We start from the raw sequence: 17,752 nt of genomic DNA, 5'->3' as shown, positions 1-17,752 counted from the left end.
CAGCGAAACGTGTCTTGCACAAAGAAACGCAATGGAATCACGAAACTTTTGATACAATATCTTGGATTATTAACGTAGACTTTGATAAAAAACGAATGTATGCGGGTTGCCGTTAATATCGTCTTGGATTCGAGCGAATAGACGACTAAATCCGGATTACCCACCACGGGGTTTCTCCTTTCTCTTTTTCCCTTTCACTGGCATTCTTCGATTCTTCTACGTTTCTCTTGCTTTCAGTGAAATACGTTCTCATCTTCCCTGGTATAAGTTTTAATCCTTCTCGATGATTTTTACCCCACTTCCATTTTAGTATAACACGATGTTTATACAGATACAGTTTCGTTTCCCTGAAAGTTTCGACGAGATTGACCAGCGAATGGCATAACGTCGAGAGACCTTCGATCGAAACGTACGATCGTTTCCCTTCAGATTTTATATTTCTTATTTTGTTTTCTTTTTCAGTCAATACCCGTATACATACATATATATGTACTTTCATTATCTTTGACAGTGTCGTATTTTTGTTAAACTTCGGCATATCTGCCGTTTTCTTTTCATAGCAACTATTCTCTATCGACCCTCGATCAAGTCGTTATCATTTCTCTTCGTTTCTTGTCTGACTTTTGTTATTCCCTGTAGGTACACATAAAAAAAAATTCCCCGTGTGTCCATTCATCCAATCTTATCTTCTCGCCTTTTTCCGTGTTTCTTTCTTTGGACTTTTTAATTCCATTGCTGGTTTATATCTATCGCCCAACTTCGTCTCACGGTGATGCATATTTTGTATTCTCTCTGGCTTCACCAGCTCTCTCGTCACCCCTGCCCCCGCCCCTTCTTTATTTAATCTCCGAACAAACGTAAGGGGACTGAACGGAGAATATTTCGTGTTTCAATCTGCCTGTTTAAATTTTATGCGCTCGTTCACCGTTTTAATCTTTCTTCCACTTTTCATCCCGACCATGCAGGCGTGTTATGTCAACGCGTTTCATTCTACGAAATGCTATTTATCTTATAAGGAAATGCTTTCGCGCGCCAGCGTAACCGCGTTTCTTTAAACGACGCTATGGTGATCGCGGTACCGAGAGTAACGATACAGCTTCTCTGCGCGTAATTAATGGTTCAACTTTGAATCGGAAATCTGTTAAAGGAAACCGTTATTTCGCGTAACTTAAACGAAATAAATAAATTAAATAGCACGAACGAATAAGTAGTTAAACAGAGAAATATTTCATCGAAGAAGAATGACTCGTTCCACTTGTCATTAGTAGCACCAACGCGTTCTTACGGCAAGCAAACACGTTCACTAGATAATACGTATTTCTTCTATAAAACGGCGCAGCGTTCCTATATCGCGATAACGAAGATAGAGAACGGGCGAAGCTTCCTAAGCCGAAGCTTAACTCGGACAGCGTGAGTCTCAGACCACGGATTTCAGTAGCAACAACGTCCTCTCGTCGTACCTTTGCCCGACCTTCGACTATTCGAATCGACCGTCCCCTCGCAATTGTACTCCACTTTCGTTGGTTCTTGGCAAAGCGAGGAGCTCCATCTTTGCGAATCTTGCCACCGTCTCATCTTCCGACCTTTCCTCTCCTTTGGTCCTTTTTTCTCGCTCCCCATCGCACTCTTCCGCCCTCGACATTGCCACGTTCTATCGCAAGGAACCTCGTAATTGGCCCTTGGACCGCGACCGGCCTTCAGGGCAAGTCGAAAAGGGAGCGGCGAATGGGTAAGGGTCGAACGAGCCGAGGGTAGCAGTCGAAGAAGCTGCCCGTGTTTAGGGGGTAGACGAACGGAGAAGTAAGAAGCCGAAAGGACAGATACGAGGAGAAAGGCATCGGTATAGAGCGAGAAAGAAAGTGTATAAATCGGAGAAAGGGGACGGGCTGTGAATGGAAGGTGGAGGATGGGAGACAAGGGAGGAAGAAAAGCAAGAAACGAGTAGGCGAGGACGGGAACTGAAACGGGGAATGGTGGCACAGGCAGAAAGATTTGCATCAACGGAGGAAGAACACGGAGGCGTAATACGACGGTGGAAGTAGGAAAACTGCGGTTCGAGACGGAGAGGAAGAGGGAGAAAGTGAAGAGAAAAATAGGGCAACAACAAACTGTAATTAGGAAAGGAAAAGAGTAAAAGGAAAAGCAGGGAATGGAGAACTATGTGGACAAATGGGAGCGGGTAAAGAAAGGGGTGCAAAAAGAAGTTCGTGTTGGCGGGGAAAAAAGTAGGGAAAAATAAGGAGAGTTTGAAATAGAGAAATGGTGAAACGGAACGAGTGCAGGGTGCGGGTGAGGGGGGAGGGGTGGGAATGGAGAAACAGGGAGCTAAAAGCCGGACCAAGAGGGGGACAGGGGAATGGAAAAAGAAGAAACCAGAGCGAGTGGGAGAGAGGGAGAAGCAAGGGACGAAGAAATGGCCAACTTCGAGAGGGTGAAGAGAGAAATATGGGACAAGAGAAATTATGTGCGAAAAAGAGGAAAAGCCGGCGGTGGGGGAAAGTAAAAAATCGAGAAAGTACGTGAGCAGCGACGAGAATGAAGAATTAAAGAAAGTGGAAACTGCGTCTATAAAAGAGTAACGGAAGAGAACCAAAGAGCTGTCGGAGAAAGAGACGTAAAAACGCAAACTGTATCGGCAAGAAAGGCGTACGGGTAGAAAGACGGGTTAAAAATAAGGAAAAGAAACTGCGCGAAAGACAAGCACAGCGAGCTAAAGGAAGTGGTTAAAAAATGTAAACTAGGAGAGAAACCAGGGTGGTCGTGCAAAGAACAAAGAAAGCAAAATAAGTAAACACGCGATAAAGAAAAATAGGCAGTGCACGGGTCTCCTAAACTGAAACGAAGGAGCACACGATTTCCGCAAGGACTTTACCCTATATCACGAGATGGGGTTGCGCCACGGGTACAAGGGATACATAGCTTCCTTTCACCCCCTTGGGAGAGACGGCTGCTTCGTCGTGCTAAACTTTAGTCGGGGTGAGATATGCAGAAATTAAATATTCATTTGGGCTACCAACCCTAGTCTCTTGCATTTTCCTCTCTCTCTCCCTCTCTCTCTCTCGCGCGCGCGCGCCTGTCACGCGCCCTGCTTTGTACCTTCATCGTTCTCCTTCCTTTTCTCTCTGCCGTTCACTCGAAAAATAATGCCTTGGCCTGGGGCCAGTTCCGCTGAAGGCTCTCGATGTTCAAACCCTCTTGTTTCGTTCCAGTATCGTTGAAGAAAAAGATGGCGAATAAGGGCCAGCGAGTGTGCGCGCACATTGCTACTAAGTAACCTCTTCTTCCCTCTTTCGTTTCTTCTCGCCTTTCTTTTAATTCTCGTTACTTGCTTCTCGCCGCTTCCTCCAGTTTCGAAACGCGCGTATCGTTCCGAGGAACGTACCTGTTGAACCATCCAGTGACCGTTCGATGAAACAACGACGAGTACTTTGTTTATGCGTGATTTACCAGCGTGCCGCAGGTGAATGGTAACCTTCGACTTACATATCGTCTGGCTTTCACGCCATTTCGCTCTACCAGCCTGCTCGTGGTCGCGAACGGAACGGATCGGATCGCAATGGAACACGCTGCTGCTTGGATGTATCTACCGTGTTGTTGCGCAACATACGTACGTACGCTTCCTCCCGGCGGTTGACGAAGTGTTCTCTCGGCACGGAAATGCAACAGCGCTTCCTTTTGCTCCAACACATCCTACAGAATGGTTAGACGCAGCGTCGAGGGAACGCGAAGGATAAAAGGATTTGTTTTGGAGCTTTCTAGAGACCGAGGGTAGAAGGAGCGGGAGGGTGGGAGCTGGATGAAATTTGAATATCGTCGTTGTTGCCTTGACAGAGTTCGGTAGGACGAGGGCGTCGTGATAGCGGTTAGGTTAGAGGATACTTTGTACCTTAATCGTTGTATAAATAGTCATTAGACGCCGAGCTAAATATTGCCTGGATATTTTCCTCTATGCGTTGCTGCTCGCGTGGCTGTAATTATTTTTGACTAGTTTCCGACCATGTTGAAAATTAGCGAGTAAATAATTTTGAACGGCGGACGTTTAACGCGCGGCAATTTTTTTTTTTTGTTTCGCCGGTTTGTTACAAACTTTGTCGACGAAAATAAGCTGTAGAAATTTGAACGCGGCGGTCCTAATAATAATTACCGAAATAAGTATGTTGCTTCGATAACAGTTTCATACGAGAACTAGTGCTTTTAATCGTTGCGAGCGCGTGCTCACGAAAACGTTCGTATCCTCGTATTTGCCGTATTGTGTTTAATTTTTCCTGCGAACTTAGAATCACGCCATGTCGAACGTAATAGAATTAAAGGGCAAGCGAGAGTTGCGAGCGAACAGTGGCGTTTTCAGCAATTTTCATTTTTCAGCATTTCATTTAATACGCTACGTCTGGCGTTCTCTACAGGTTTCAATCGTTTTAAAAGCAAATTCTAAGGATAGCTTAAAACAACGTTTGTAAATTGCCAAAGTACTGGGCTGGCCTATTTCTTCAACGAAAGTGACAAATCGTCTCGTTCCGTTATCGGGAAAGGAACGGGGGAGAAGAACTCGCAACTTTGATCGTTCGGATTCCTCCAAGTGTACAGAGAAAAGGACGCAGGAACGGGACAGCTTAAAGCGTATATGTTATTTTGTGTTTCACGAGAGGGGGATCGAATAAAAATAAAAGATCGCTGTGACAAGCGTTCGATAACAAATATCGCGGATATACGGCCCGTTTGTGATTTGAACGAAATAAAGCTTAGTGTCGCTTTTGCTGTTTAACGGAAACGTTTCAGAGAACGAATATAAGAACAGCGGGAAGGGCAGGGAACGGCGAGGAAAATAAAGAGATTTGCTTCGCCGTTTTCAGCTGAAAAATAGCTAGAGTGGGATGGATAAAAATAACATAAAATTTGAATATCATCGTCTTTGTTGTTCGCTCTTTACGAACCTGTAAACGATAGGGAATTGCGTTATTTATCGTCTCGTTGTTGCACAATACGGCCTCATATGGGATAGAAGCTAACAGTTTCTTCTCTTTTTGTTTTAGATGCCCGCATTCTGCGGAATAAACACAGAGAGTCGAACCGAGGTAACAGGGATGAAAGGATTTCTTCGACTGTGTCGAGAAAGGGTAAGACGAGCTCGGAATGTTGTATCGCGCTTTCAAAGAGTCTTTTACAACGTTTTATCGCGTTTACGGAGGATTGTCTCTCTACTCGCGTGAATAGAAAACGCCGCAATATTATAAATATTTCAGTTAACCGTTACAACGTGAGAGTATGCTTTCCCAGTAGCGTATTCTTAAAAAGAAGAAACAATGTCAGCAATTTCAAGTCGAGGATCGTTAAATGTCACAATTCTTTTTTTTTTTTTTTTTAAACATCGACTTATCGCTTATCAAGAATTCGATACATTACGCCACGAGATAGTCGATAAAGATATCCATCTGTGTTTTGATCGTTGAATCCAATAGTCGATATTTCGTCCCTATTTTTAATCGCTCTGTTTATCGAAATAATTCAAGGATCGAGTAAATTTACTAACGTTACAAAATTTCAATATAGATCGCGATTTACACGTTATGGTCGCATTGAAAAAGAAAAAAAAAAATGATTGGGAAGATGTATTCAAAATTGATTTGAAATAATCTTTTAATCTAAGCTAATTACGTATATGTACGGCGGAAGAATTTTCTTATTCTTACGGTTATTCTTTCGACACTTGGCTCAGCTTTTATTAGAACGAACTCGTAACAAATCTATAAATTTGCAAATTTTTTAAATAATTCTCCTTTCTTTCCGAGTTGGACGATTAATCCAAGAACAATAGTTACGCGATATCTCCATTGTACGATATCTTGCGAAACTTGGTGCGCTCTTCGTACTCGTTAATACAAAGGTAATACAGGATTTCATCTTTACATGCGACTTGACTTGTGTCTTCCATAATTGTATTCATGATATTCATAGTGTACTGAAATTTATCGAACCGCGAGTTTATGCTTTTATGAGAATATCTCGAGGATTTAAATCATACATAGGAAACCATAATGGCACACGACTAGATGGCGTCGTTGGAAATTCTGTATATTTACCACCATAAGCTGCAGCGGTGATCGCAAAAGGAAATTTATAAGGGGTTGAAAGGATTTCGCGGAAAGTCGAAACGTTATCGTAAATCTGTCCGAGTTAGCTCAGTGGGGTCGCCATTTCCGTAAGCGACTTGCCGACGGTATAAACAGAAGATGCGTGGAACAATAGAAGACTCGAGGAAATCGTCGGCAGTTCAGTTTGTCGCTGTGGCTCGTTTAAACGTTGAATATCGCCTTCATCGTCCTCGACGGCGTTGTGGAATTATTATTCTATCGATGATAGAAGGGTAAGAGGTAGGGGATGGAGCTGATTTAATTGGAAATTAACGAAAGCCTCCGTCGAAGTTGTATCTTCAGGAGTCGATCTCATTTACGTGGCGGCGCGATTCGCAATAAACGGAGACGCGAGGATAAAATGACTCGGCCGGGGCCGTCCAATTAACTTAATTAACGTTACAGAACGTTAAAATTTTGACGAAAATAATGCTTTATCGACGAAGTGGCTTTTAATTAATTTTCGCAATTGTTTTCCAGATAATTGTATTTTCCGCGTTGGGTTTAATCAACGAGGACGACCTTTTGCAGGATCGCGAGAAGACGTTTCGAAAGAAATGACTAAATTTGCTAAATCAGCAACCGTTGCATCTTTCATCGCGTCTTTCGTTTCACGAATCTATCGTTAATCGCATTCTCTCGTCTTCTCTATCTGCGGATTGCGATATTAATTCTTTTCACAACGCACGATTATTCCTCCTAGTATGGTAATAAAATGTTCGTCGTCAGGCGTACAGGTTGATAATTTCTTCGTATTTGTCTAGAAGTCGCTTTCGACTTCGCCGAACGAACAGCGACGAAAATACACGCGAGTAAGTTAATCATGTCGTCGAATGATCTCGCGTGCCATGTTCCCGGGCATATTGTTTCGAGTCCTGACTTGAACGCTGGCCAATTTCTGGTATACGTGTAACTGCATGTCAGCTGCTAGTTTCTCCTTGATGAGGTAAACGAGCCATGTCGATTAGACCGCAATAGTGCCATATTTACCAATAACGTAACACCAGTGAATCCTGAGAAAATCTTAACCGTCGATAGGGGGAAAGGCGTTGATTGACATCGATATCGTACGATTAACTTGAATTAAGAGAAAAGGAAAAGGTTTTCCGATTGTCTGGAGGGTAAAATATGCATACAGCGTGTCGCAACAACTTCGTTCACCTGAAATATCTTCGTTGTTTCAAGCAATACGCGAAAATGTGTCGAATAAAAGTTAGAAATTTGAACGGAATACATAATATAGCGATAGCGGTTTCTTGAAAGTGAATACGTACAGGAGATACGATTTTGCTTATCTTAACTTTAAACACTCTCGCGTACATTCTCGCGTATTCTTTGCAATAACGGAAATACTTCAGCTGGATAGAGCTACACGACGCAAATGCACATCGCGGGGTACATTGAATTCGAACAAAACTGTAAATCGGCAATTTTACGAACGTTAATAATCCTGTCGGATCCATTGGATTACGTTATCGTCGTTGGGGAAAAAACGATACGATGCGTGATCGTGTGAATAATACATCATAAATCGTCACATAGGTTACTATCGCATTCGGTTCGATTAACAACGCGCCAGATTGTCGTCGTATTAACACGTTGACTGCCACGAGACCCGCATTCGGGTGTCAGTAAAGTTTCTAGTCAGGCCGCGTAACTCATATTCGGGTCTCGCTTATTTGACTACTTGCGAAGGATCGTCGTAGGTATTTGAACAGATATTCCATAATAATAAAACTGTTGAATTGTTATAACATAAAAATACGGAAATGGCTTATTAAAAAAATTATTTAGAATGTAGAACTTTAAAGCATTCTATGCATAGCTGAAGTTGGTCGGGACAATTTGGACAATAAGTTGCTGTTTTCTTCAAATTCTTTTGTACCTTTGTTCGGTTCATTCGATGTCTTTTATTTGCATAACATAGTTTGCATGCGTGTCTAATGCTTCTTCCGGAATCGTTTTTCCGAACGGCGATATTACGCTGACTCCGTCGAAGATAAGGATTTTTTGTATTTTCAAACAACTCTAATAATTTTGCAACTAATAATTGTCTAAATATTCTAATATTTATATTTTTCCTTGTTGCAATTTCGTAAACCGTCAAAGCGTTTACAACAGAAATTCCCAGAGGGAATTGAACGCCAAGTTTTCTGTACCATTTGACTCCTTTTCTAATTATGGTGGCATAAGAAATCATTTGGTTGCAATAATCTGTACCACACTGTCCTTCATTATATTCAACAACAGCTAGTGGTTTCAATGTTGCGAACAAACGAAACGAAAGATCATTCTTGAGACCACCACTTGAGCGACTCGCATTACTAAAATATCGATGGGAGCACCTAGCAGAGAACGCTTGGTACTGCTGTACGCGTAGTCTGATGGAGATTCCTTTGAAAACACGCGCGGCAGTCAACGTGTTAAATTAGTCGATAATGTCCGCGATACGGGGTGAAAAAGAGAGGAAAGAAAAACGAAGAAAAAAATTTATAAATAGGAGAAATTTGCGTTCGAGAATGCTTGGGGGAAAGCACGCCAATCGCAACGAAAGCGTAGTGTTCTCGATGACTCGAGTACTCGTTTCGCAGAGTCCTTAGAGTTTTATGCTGAACGCATGCCAATTTCGGCGGTACGTAACTGCTTATTAACCTCTGGTTTCGTTTTTGCGAAGAAACGAACCGTGTCAACGCGGTGGGGACTGCCAATTAATTTGGCTAATGTCCTGTCTCGACAGAACCTCATTTCTGTGCTTTATTATGATCTTTTTTATAGAAAGAGAAACAGGAGGAATCACGGTAAATCCATAAAATATTAAAAAAAATGGTTTTTAAAGTTTTATCCATGAAGGTTTGAGAGTATGGGAATCTTGCTAAATTAGCTAAGAAATTTCGATATTTTATTATTATTATTTGACAGTTGAAAGAAACTAGATTTGTTAGATTTACGTGCAAATACCTTGTAGTATGTTATGGAAAATAGATATATAACGTTAAGAAGAAAGTTTTTAAGGTTTTACGAATGAAATTTTTAAAGATCGTAGGATCTTATGTAGTTAATCAGAAAATCTATAAATACAATATAGTCTTTCAAAGCACTATTCTTTGTTCAATAAAAGAAAAGGGCATTCGTTTCCTCTTTTGTTATGAGAAACGAAAGCGGTAGGAAGTAACAATCGTGTTCTAACAAAAGTCGTGTGAAAACAATCGTACAAACAGACGTAGAAAACAGCAAAAGAGTTTCATGCAACAAATCATTATTTTTCTTGATTTATAGCTGTGGGATTGGCAAGCAAAGCACATGTATAATTTGTATTACTGAAACAGAAAAATCGTATATTATTCCGATAAAAGTGATTAGCGAGCGTACGTTAATAGACAAACACTTTCTGTAAAAACGATGCTGCTATTAATTTGTAAATTAACGGTTAGAAAATGTTCCATGTGAAATTGTAGAAAACATAGAAATATCGAATCTTTAATTTTTACTAAAGTATTATTATTGGCAATAATAATTTTATCGTCAATTATGGATGGCAGGTTACATCGGTCAAAACTGTAATTTGTTGCGAGATGTAACGAATCGAATAAAAAATCCAGTTACAAGCTATGTAATAACTATTCTATCCATCAGGAAATATTTTTTACATGTCGAACATTCAGTTTCGAACAATATTATTTATCGATAATCTAAGTAGACCAATCGTGGTACTGAACATTCTATATAGATAATTTATTTTAACGTTTCAATTTATTTGTCGAGTGGTTCACTTTTTTTTTATCTCTGACACGAATTAATCGCCTTTCTTGTGAATATTTCTTGCAAGTCTTTCATTATCTTTGATTGAAAATGATATTTTATAGAACGCGTGTACCTCGATCGTTACATCGATAAACGTACGGAACATTCGTCACAGAAACCGTATCTATGTTTAGGAAGTTTTTCCACTGCAACGAAAACGATGTTTTATCGTACGATTTTACAAAATCCTCCTGTTATTTATACGCTCACTGTCCTCTCCATGACGTTAAATAACACAGGCCGAGCATGATCGAAAAACGAAAAAGAGGTGGCTGGAATTAGGTCGACAGTGCCGGGGGTCTACGCGCGTATGATTAATCGCATTAGTTGTTTTATTAACGTTTTCCTGTTCAAATTTACGCGGTTCGTGAAACAGAATATATCGGCCCGATAATTAGTCGATTATTTGCAGACTCACGCGCACCCGTACCCCCGCGACGCAAATTTTCATCGGTATATTTAATCTTTGCTCATTAAGATTCATTTGGTTCTCTTTTATTTTTGCCCATCGATACGCTGTTTTTTGAACACGCTGTGTGTACAATGGAGATGTTTGTGTTTTCGTTCGAAGCTTCATTTTACGTTTACCAGAGGAAGGGTATACAACCCTGTTTCGTGTTTACAATTGTGATATAATTATGATATCTTATATGATATTACTACGATATTGCTATGATAACTGTGATATTATAACTATGTTTATTTTTTGCCACGAACGTCATGCATTATCATTGTGAAGCTCAAGTTTCTGCAAAGACCTGGGATGCTAAGTTTCGCTATTGGAGCGAGTCTATGAAATTGAAAGAAGCGTTTCGTCAGAATGGAAACGAAAGGTTATTGAAGACAACGGAACGGTCCTTATTTTGGTATCACTGAATTAGTCACAGTGTTTCTTCTAACAGATTACGCTCAAAATAGAATATTCCTATCTTTAAAATACATTATTTTTTATAAAATATGTTTTAGTAGATAAATTTCATCCTAAATGTAGTAGAAAAAGATTTAAAAAAGAAAAGAGTGATGTAAAAAATGTTCCTTTAGCGATAATGTAGCCTACATACGAGACACGTTAATATCTCCTTAATACCACACGTGGCAAGGATGTCTGGTGCGATGCTTTTTTTTTTAACGGGAATTGCAGTTCCTAATAAAATGACAACCACGCTTCTCGTTTCACGGGTATAAAATTTCGTTGCTCGGACGAAACTAATTTTTCGACGACACAAGAATATCATTATTCTGTCAATCAACTCGTATTACCCAGCCAATATCTCGTGTCACAGTCAATTATCGGTTTCCGGGAACAATTCCGTAACTGAAAACAATCGATGGACATTTCCGTTCTCCTTCTGTTTGCTTTCCTTTTAATTTACAAAAATTGTCTGTATTATCGATATTGCAAATTGTGTCTAATATTACAAAGTCGGCTCATCAAACGGACTAATAAGTAGGCTTTGTAATAAATAGGTATTATCATTGCTCATACTGCAATACAGAGGATTCAAACGTTTGTATCATGGGCTAATGATAGAGCGGGCACTGGTACAAGGAAACAAACAGTCGACTATCTAACGAACGTTTAATCTGTGATATTATCGAATCATTTCGATAGGGGAAAAATGTTCGCACGTAATCTTGTATTGCTACGATTGTATATTGTTATTGGTTTGTGTACAGTTGGTGCTGATTTGGAATTCCAATTTACATGCCCCAATAATCGATAATCAGAGAATCAATTTCCGTATAATCGACGTTCTGAATAGTAGTTGTCGAGACAATCGATATATCTAGATAATCGACGTTCCGTTGTAAACGTTATACTCGATTCTCGAAAGAGTTTTTCTTTTTTTTTTTTTTTCGTTTTTCCACTTCCTGTCAATTTGAAAGATAACGACAGCCCCGATGCAAATGATCCATTTTCTGTAATCGCTGAAGCAATTTCGGAACGATACACGAACCGAAATGAAACGCGAACCAGTGTTTACGCTCGCGAAAAATAACGTTGTTATCGGTGCATACTGTCTCACAGTTATTCGCTCGAGGGTTGTCGAAACATATCGAAGAAAATCTTTTTCTTTACACGGTGAAATCAATCGCGGTGTTTCTTATTCGAAGACAGAAGTTTTGCTTCGCGAAAGTCAAAAAGTATCCTCCGCGTTGGTCTGGTTTCTGACTTGCAGAAGTCGCTGATGATATTCATCGATAGTATTAGCGAATGTAGTACTAAATGGTAGTAGTATTGGTCTACCTCGATACATAGCATACGAAATCAATAAAAAAGAATTTACTAATCGCAAGCTTCTTTGCTGTGATCCTGACACGTTCGTGGATGATCGCTCCAATGTATGTGCACGTGGTTGAAGTAGAACGCAGCAAAGTGGTTTTCTCTATTCTCCGTAAAAGTTCACGATTAAGATAAAGCTTATAGCGGAGAAAAATTAGGGTTTTGATTCCACTTTCAGTTTGCCGGAGTTGCGATTCGCTTCCGAATACCGATAAAGTCGAAATTATGGGTCCATAATGGAAAACTTTCTCCCTAAAGTCTGAAGTTGTCGGTTCCGGAACTAGAATGAGTTAAATTCTTTTTTTTTTTTTTTTTTGTTTCCCCTCTTATTTCCATGCGAAATGCGAGAATTTACGATTTCGTCGAGAGTTACCTCGATCCGTGAAGGGAACACAGTTCTTCTTGAAAGACATTTCAATTCTGACCGCGAAAAAATCAATCCCAGCTACCGGTTGGTAAGCGAAGTGCCTTTTCAAGAAACGAAGTGGCTTTAAATTATTACAGTCTTAGTTATCGTTGCATGGAAACCTGTTTAATCTTCGAGACCAGTCGGCGAAAATGAGTCTGACAATAAGTTGATATCCCGGCGAGTTAACGCGAATAGCAGATCACTAAGAACGGATTGCTCAAATTGTTCAATTATTTTAACTGCAATTGAAATGTTATCGCTACGGAACAAATCACGATCGTTCGGTGATCATCGTTGAGCAGGTAAATTGCTCAGTTTGTTACCGATCTAACTGATTCTTGGTTTCGAGGACACCTTGTCTGCAACCGTACCGATATCATGTCTTTGCCGAGGATGGATCGCAGTAGTACTTGTCCTTAGTTCTGTGGTGACGAAACTTTGATAACGATGTGGAACTTCAGTTTCCCAGCACCAGACATATCGATTCCAACAATCATTAAAAACTAATTTGCTTTGCCCTCCGGTAGTGTTAGCTTTCTGACATATTTGCTTTCTCTTCGAGCGTAGAAGGAGCGCAAACGCCAAACTGCAACCATTAAATCTCAGTTTCTCCGTTTCATAGATACGTGAACTTTCTGTTAGAAAACGAGAAAACCTATATCTCGAGTAAAATCGATCGTTTTGAAACGACGCTATCTTTTACAATATTCCCTTAATACAGTATGTATCGGTTAAAAAAATGTGGCTAGTCACGGAATATGTAACATTCAGCCGAATAAACGAGTGAATCCGGTTGCTCTGATCGTTCGCCTCGACGAGAAATAGCCAGACACACGGAGGCAAAAGAAATCTGGCGAACTGCATCTGGAGAATCGTGCTCGCTCTTCTCGAACGCGGTCAAAGCGTTTATCAACGGTTTCGACGGCGCCCTCACGTGCATTTTTCGTCGTGTCGGTTTCGAGTTTCAACTTGAACCAGAGCCAATTCGCGGTACTTCGCTCACCTCTTTAGAACGACTAGCCATCCGAGCCGTCGTAAGGAGGATCGTTACGGCAATTTACGGCAATCTTCTTGTTGCGCCGCCACCGTGCAGAGAGTCGGGAAACATTGTTTTAAAGGAGTTCACGCGTTTTTAGAAAGCCGTCAGATCGAATCGAGGATCATTGTTTGCTCCTTGATTAGGGCAACGAACACTAGTAAAGCTTCCTTGGCTGCTCTTCTTTGCTTTATTCAGCTGCTTGCTCCTCTTTTCCAATCATGCTGTATTTAGATACGAAGCGAAGTATTCCATATAAAATACATAAATAGAAATGTATTTACCATTGCATGCAATACGAATATAAAATGGAAAGAAGGAAGATTACCGATTCCTGTTGACCGAAGGTAACGATTACATTAAGGTAACGATACCAAAAATTTGTATAAAATATTCGTTGATGTTAAAGCGTTGGTGTATTTTTTTTTTTTTTTACAATAATTTTTACGTAGGTTTGGAAAATCCAATGGAAAACGATTTACATGCGCAGATTCTACCAATCGATCTGTCAATCGTTATCCTTTTAAGACTGGTACGTCGTACTATACGTACTAGTACCAGCTATCTTTCCTTAAATTGTTTTATGTGGTCAAAAATACTTACTAATAATGCTACTTGGTTAATCGATTTGTACTTAAATGTAAAACGAAAGCTTTCGAAATTTTATATATGTTAGATTGCAAGTTTGGAAGTTGCTAGTCGAAGAAATTTCGTTGTTCGATAAATGATTAAAAACTGCAGAAAATGTTAATACAGATCAGCACGAAATACAGGAATACAGACATTAATTCGATATATCGTTACTAATTGAAAATAGTTGTTAATAAACGGAGCGACGAGATAAATACGTTCTGTTTCGTCTGAAAGGTTTACTCGCAGAAGAAACATCGAGTGGAAGCAAGAATCGCATAAAGTAGACTTTTTATTGCTATTCGAAACGTGTTATTTGAAACGTAGCGTGTAATTTCGTATCCTCCGGTGGGATCACGTTTTGCTAGTGTATCATATAGTTGGAAGAAACGTCTCGTTGCAAGCGGACAATATTAAAAATCATAACACGTGTCTTAGCTAAAATAGACCAAAATTATCAAGTTTCAATCTTTCTCTGTCTTATTATACGAATTTCTATCGGAATAGCTAGTTTTAAATGTAACATTAACGAACTACGTATTTCGTTCGCAGACAAAAAGGAGGATGATAGAAAATGCTGAATTTTTGTGTCGTTCAGGCACCAAAAATATTTATAGGACGTTATTCCGTAGACTCCAAGGAATTATAAAGACACTAAGTTCGCTTTCTAGGAACGTTAAGAAATATTTTTGTCAATTATATTTGACGTACGATACCAGCGGAATTTGTGTTTTTGAATTTCATCTATTTGTTACGAAGTTACGATCATCTGAAGTTACCGACTACCAATTTTTCGCTCTGTTTGCTTCATAATTCAACTGCTTTTTCCAACTTTTCCATCATATTGCCAGCAAAATATCGTACTTGTACAATTCTTTACATGTACAAATCTATATATCGATGTCCTATAAATATTTTTCGTGCCCGAGCTACATAAAATTGACCATTTTCAATCAAACCTGCTTTTTATTTCGACGAAGCAGTAATTCCAGATAGCAGTTCCGCTGTTTTTTCTTTTTTTTTTTTTTGTTTTTTTTTTTTACTGGATAGTTTCTATCAAATTTACTGATCTTGCGCGCGAGCTGTGCGATGCCTAGTGTTTGAATAATCGAGGAATCGTGTAAGTAGAACCTGCAAAATGGTACTCGGATACCATTGATAGATGTTGATCGATACTTTCGAATAGTTGCAAGTTGGTCGCGTTTCAACGGAATCGGCCTGCGGTGGATCGGAATCAGTTCGAAGCTTTCTTCTCTGAAACACCGTTCAAACTCCGTCACTCCGATTCAAACGTCCAACCTTTTTTTTTTCTTTATCCTTATCGCGTATTCTCGAGTATCTTGAAGCTTGGGATAAGCGTTCATTAAACGCGCTGTAAGTTGCTTTTGAACGCGTGGTACATATCGAATAATTCTCGGGGCTCGCGAAAATAAAGCGTTTTAATACCCGTCCATAATAGTCGAACAGCGCGCGCAAAATTGTCCAGTAAGTGGATAGTGAGTGGAGCAATTCTTGTAAAAATAATTATAATTGCCTCCACTCACGAGACTCCCGTTTTTCGTCACGTTTTATCACGTATATTTTATGCTACGCTGAAATTACAGAACTGTACATGGTGCCACGATGAAATTGTTATCATGTGTCTAGCATATTCGCGCGTTCGTGTACGTAATCGAGTGTGAGAGTAAAATTGCACGTGCAAAGTTCCACCGTTACTCGTGACCGATGCTTTTGGAACTTTTTCTTCCGCAAAATATCCGACGAAAGTTGTCGCTTTCCTCGTCTCCTTAGAATTTAAGCTATCACTCATAACTGCTCGTAAGCGTCCAAACGCTTTCTACAACTTGTAGTAGTAGTAGTAGTATGTTAATTTTATCAAAGCGTACGAGCGAATGGCTGGATAATCGATTATGGGATCACCTCGGTACAGTAACGCTTTTTGATTGAAATCCCTCGGTTTTTATTTCGCAGAGGAACGAGTTACGGGGTTTCCAGGAAGAAAAGTTCAGAGAGGTGAAAATAGATCTACACGGGGGCGGAAAAAAGTAACGGACAGGATAAAGTGGGAGATTTTGTTAATTCAGAGTGTCGTTTCGTTGGTCATTAATAGGATAATTGGTTACTCGAACTCGACTATCGCGAACGCTTTTCAGCCGCACGAATACATGACGCTAAGGAAATATTCCGTCGTTGCCGCGAGGATCAAACATTATCTGGAAAGTCTCAAGCTGTCTGCGTCTACTCAAATACTCAAATATGTAATAAGAACCATGATATTCTGAAATGGAAATTTCCGTAGTCTGCTCCGGTCTTTGCTCCGCAGGAAGCAGGCTGTGTCGCGTTCGAGTTTAAATAGAACTTGCCTGGTATAACGAACGTGGCGTTCGTCAAATATTTATACCGAATACTTGGCTGTTATTGGAGAACTTCCGAAAACCTGTCTGGTGCAACTTGCCCATTGTTTCCCACGAGACTGTTGGTTCGTTCGAAGGAAATCTCTTTTCGGAGACACGAATATCTTAGGAAAACGCAGGGTTTGCCGTGTCATTTTATGGACAGTTTGAACATTTCACGAACATACACGAGTCTATTAACGGTAATTCTGGGAAGAACAGTTCGATTATAAAGTTTATGTGTAGCCTGTTATTCGGTAATCAACGACTCGATAGTTTTCTTTATATTTTCTTAATATTTTATTTTCTTTAATTCTCTTTTCTTATATTTCTTTAATTCTCTATAAGATAGTTTTCTTTTAGCTTTTTAATTCGGTAACATTCTCGCACAACGATGCTAATCGGTTAAGAATACTTTAATCTTCTTACGTTGTTCATTTTATAAATCAAAATCTTTATAACTCGTGCAATATGAATTTTTGACAATTTCTTTTCCGCTGATATCTATTAACATTTTTAATTTTCATATATTTATCATTTCGTTTGCCCTTATGCAACGATTGCTTTGAAAGTTTCATGTGATTCAACACTTTTTTTTTTTTTTTTTTTTGAAGAGTTCTCGACGCACGCGTATATTCCATTTCCACTGGAAGCTCGTTTTGCGTTTCCGCTTAAACAGGGAAACTTTTCGAACGCTTATTATACACATTCTGATTGAAGTATTTATTCATTTTGATGCGTTCGGTATTGACTACGCAATAAATGTGTTCGATCTTGCCGCATAGATGTCGAATGAAATATTTATTCGTTTCGAAGCTTGAAAGATAGACGGTTCGAAATAATCGATATCTGAGTAGGTTTCTAATAGGCACGTTGATATTATCCGGTATCAGATATACACGAATATCTAGTTATCGTCTATACGAATAATTTTTTGCAAATTTATATGTCGGTTCGTAATTACCTTAACTATGCGAGCAATGGTAATAGATTCTAAGGGGCAAACGTACAGGTTGATACTATACAATAAGATAAACGTATAGATAAGAGAAACATGTATAGCGCATCTGA

General features: G+C 39.6%; 1 protein-coding gene across 2 annotated transcripts in view; it reads left to right on the top strand.

Moving 5' to 3' along the window:
* LOC126868928 (leucine-rich repeat-containing protein 4C-like) overlaps window positions 1–17,752 on the top strand; it is a 271,251-nt gene that overhangs the window by 178,389 nt on the left and 75,110 nt on the right. For both annotated transcript variants that reach the window (XM_050624922.1, XM_050624923.1), the window contains one exon: window positions 5,031–5,114. In XM_050624922.1, coding sequence (XP_050480879.1) covers window positions 5,031–5,114 — 84 coding nt within the window. The remainder of the gene's footprint in view (window positions 1–5,030; window positions 5,115–17,752) is intronic.

This window comes from Bombus huntii, chromosome 8, assembly GCF_024542735.1.
Source record: "Bombus huntii isolate Logan2020A chromosome 8, iyBomHunt1.1, whole genome shotgun sequence".
In the NCBI taxonomy this organism is placed as follows: domain Eukaryota; kingdom Metazoa; phylum Arthropoda; class Insecta; order Hymenoptera; family Apidae; genus Bombus; species Bombus huntii.
Note: the sequence above shows the minus strand (reverse complement) of the source record. Positions and strands in the feature narration are given on the sequence as shown.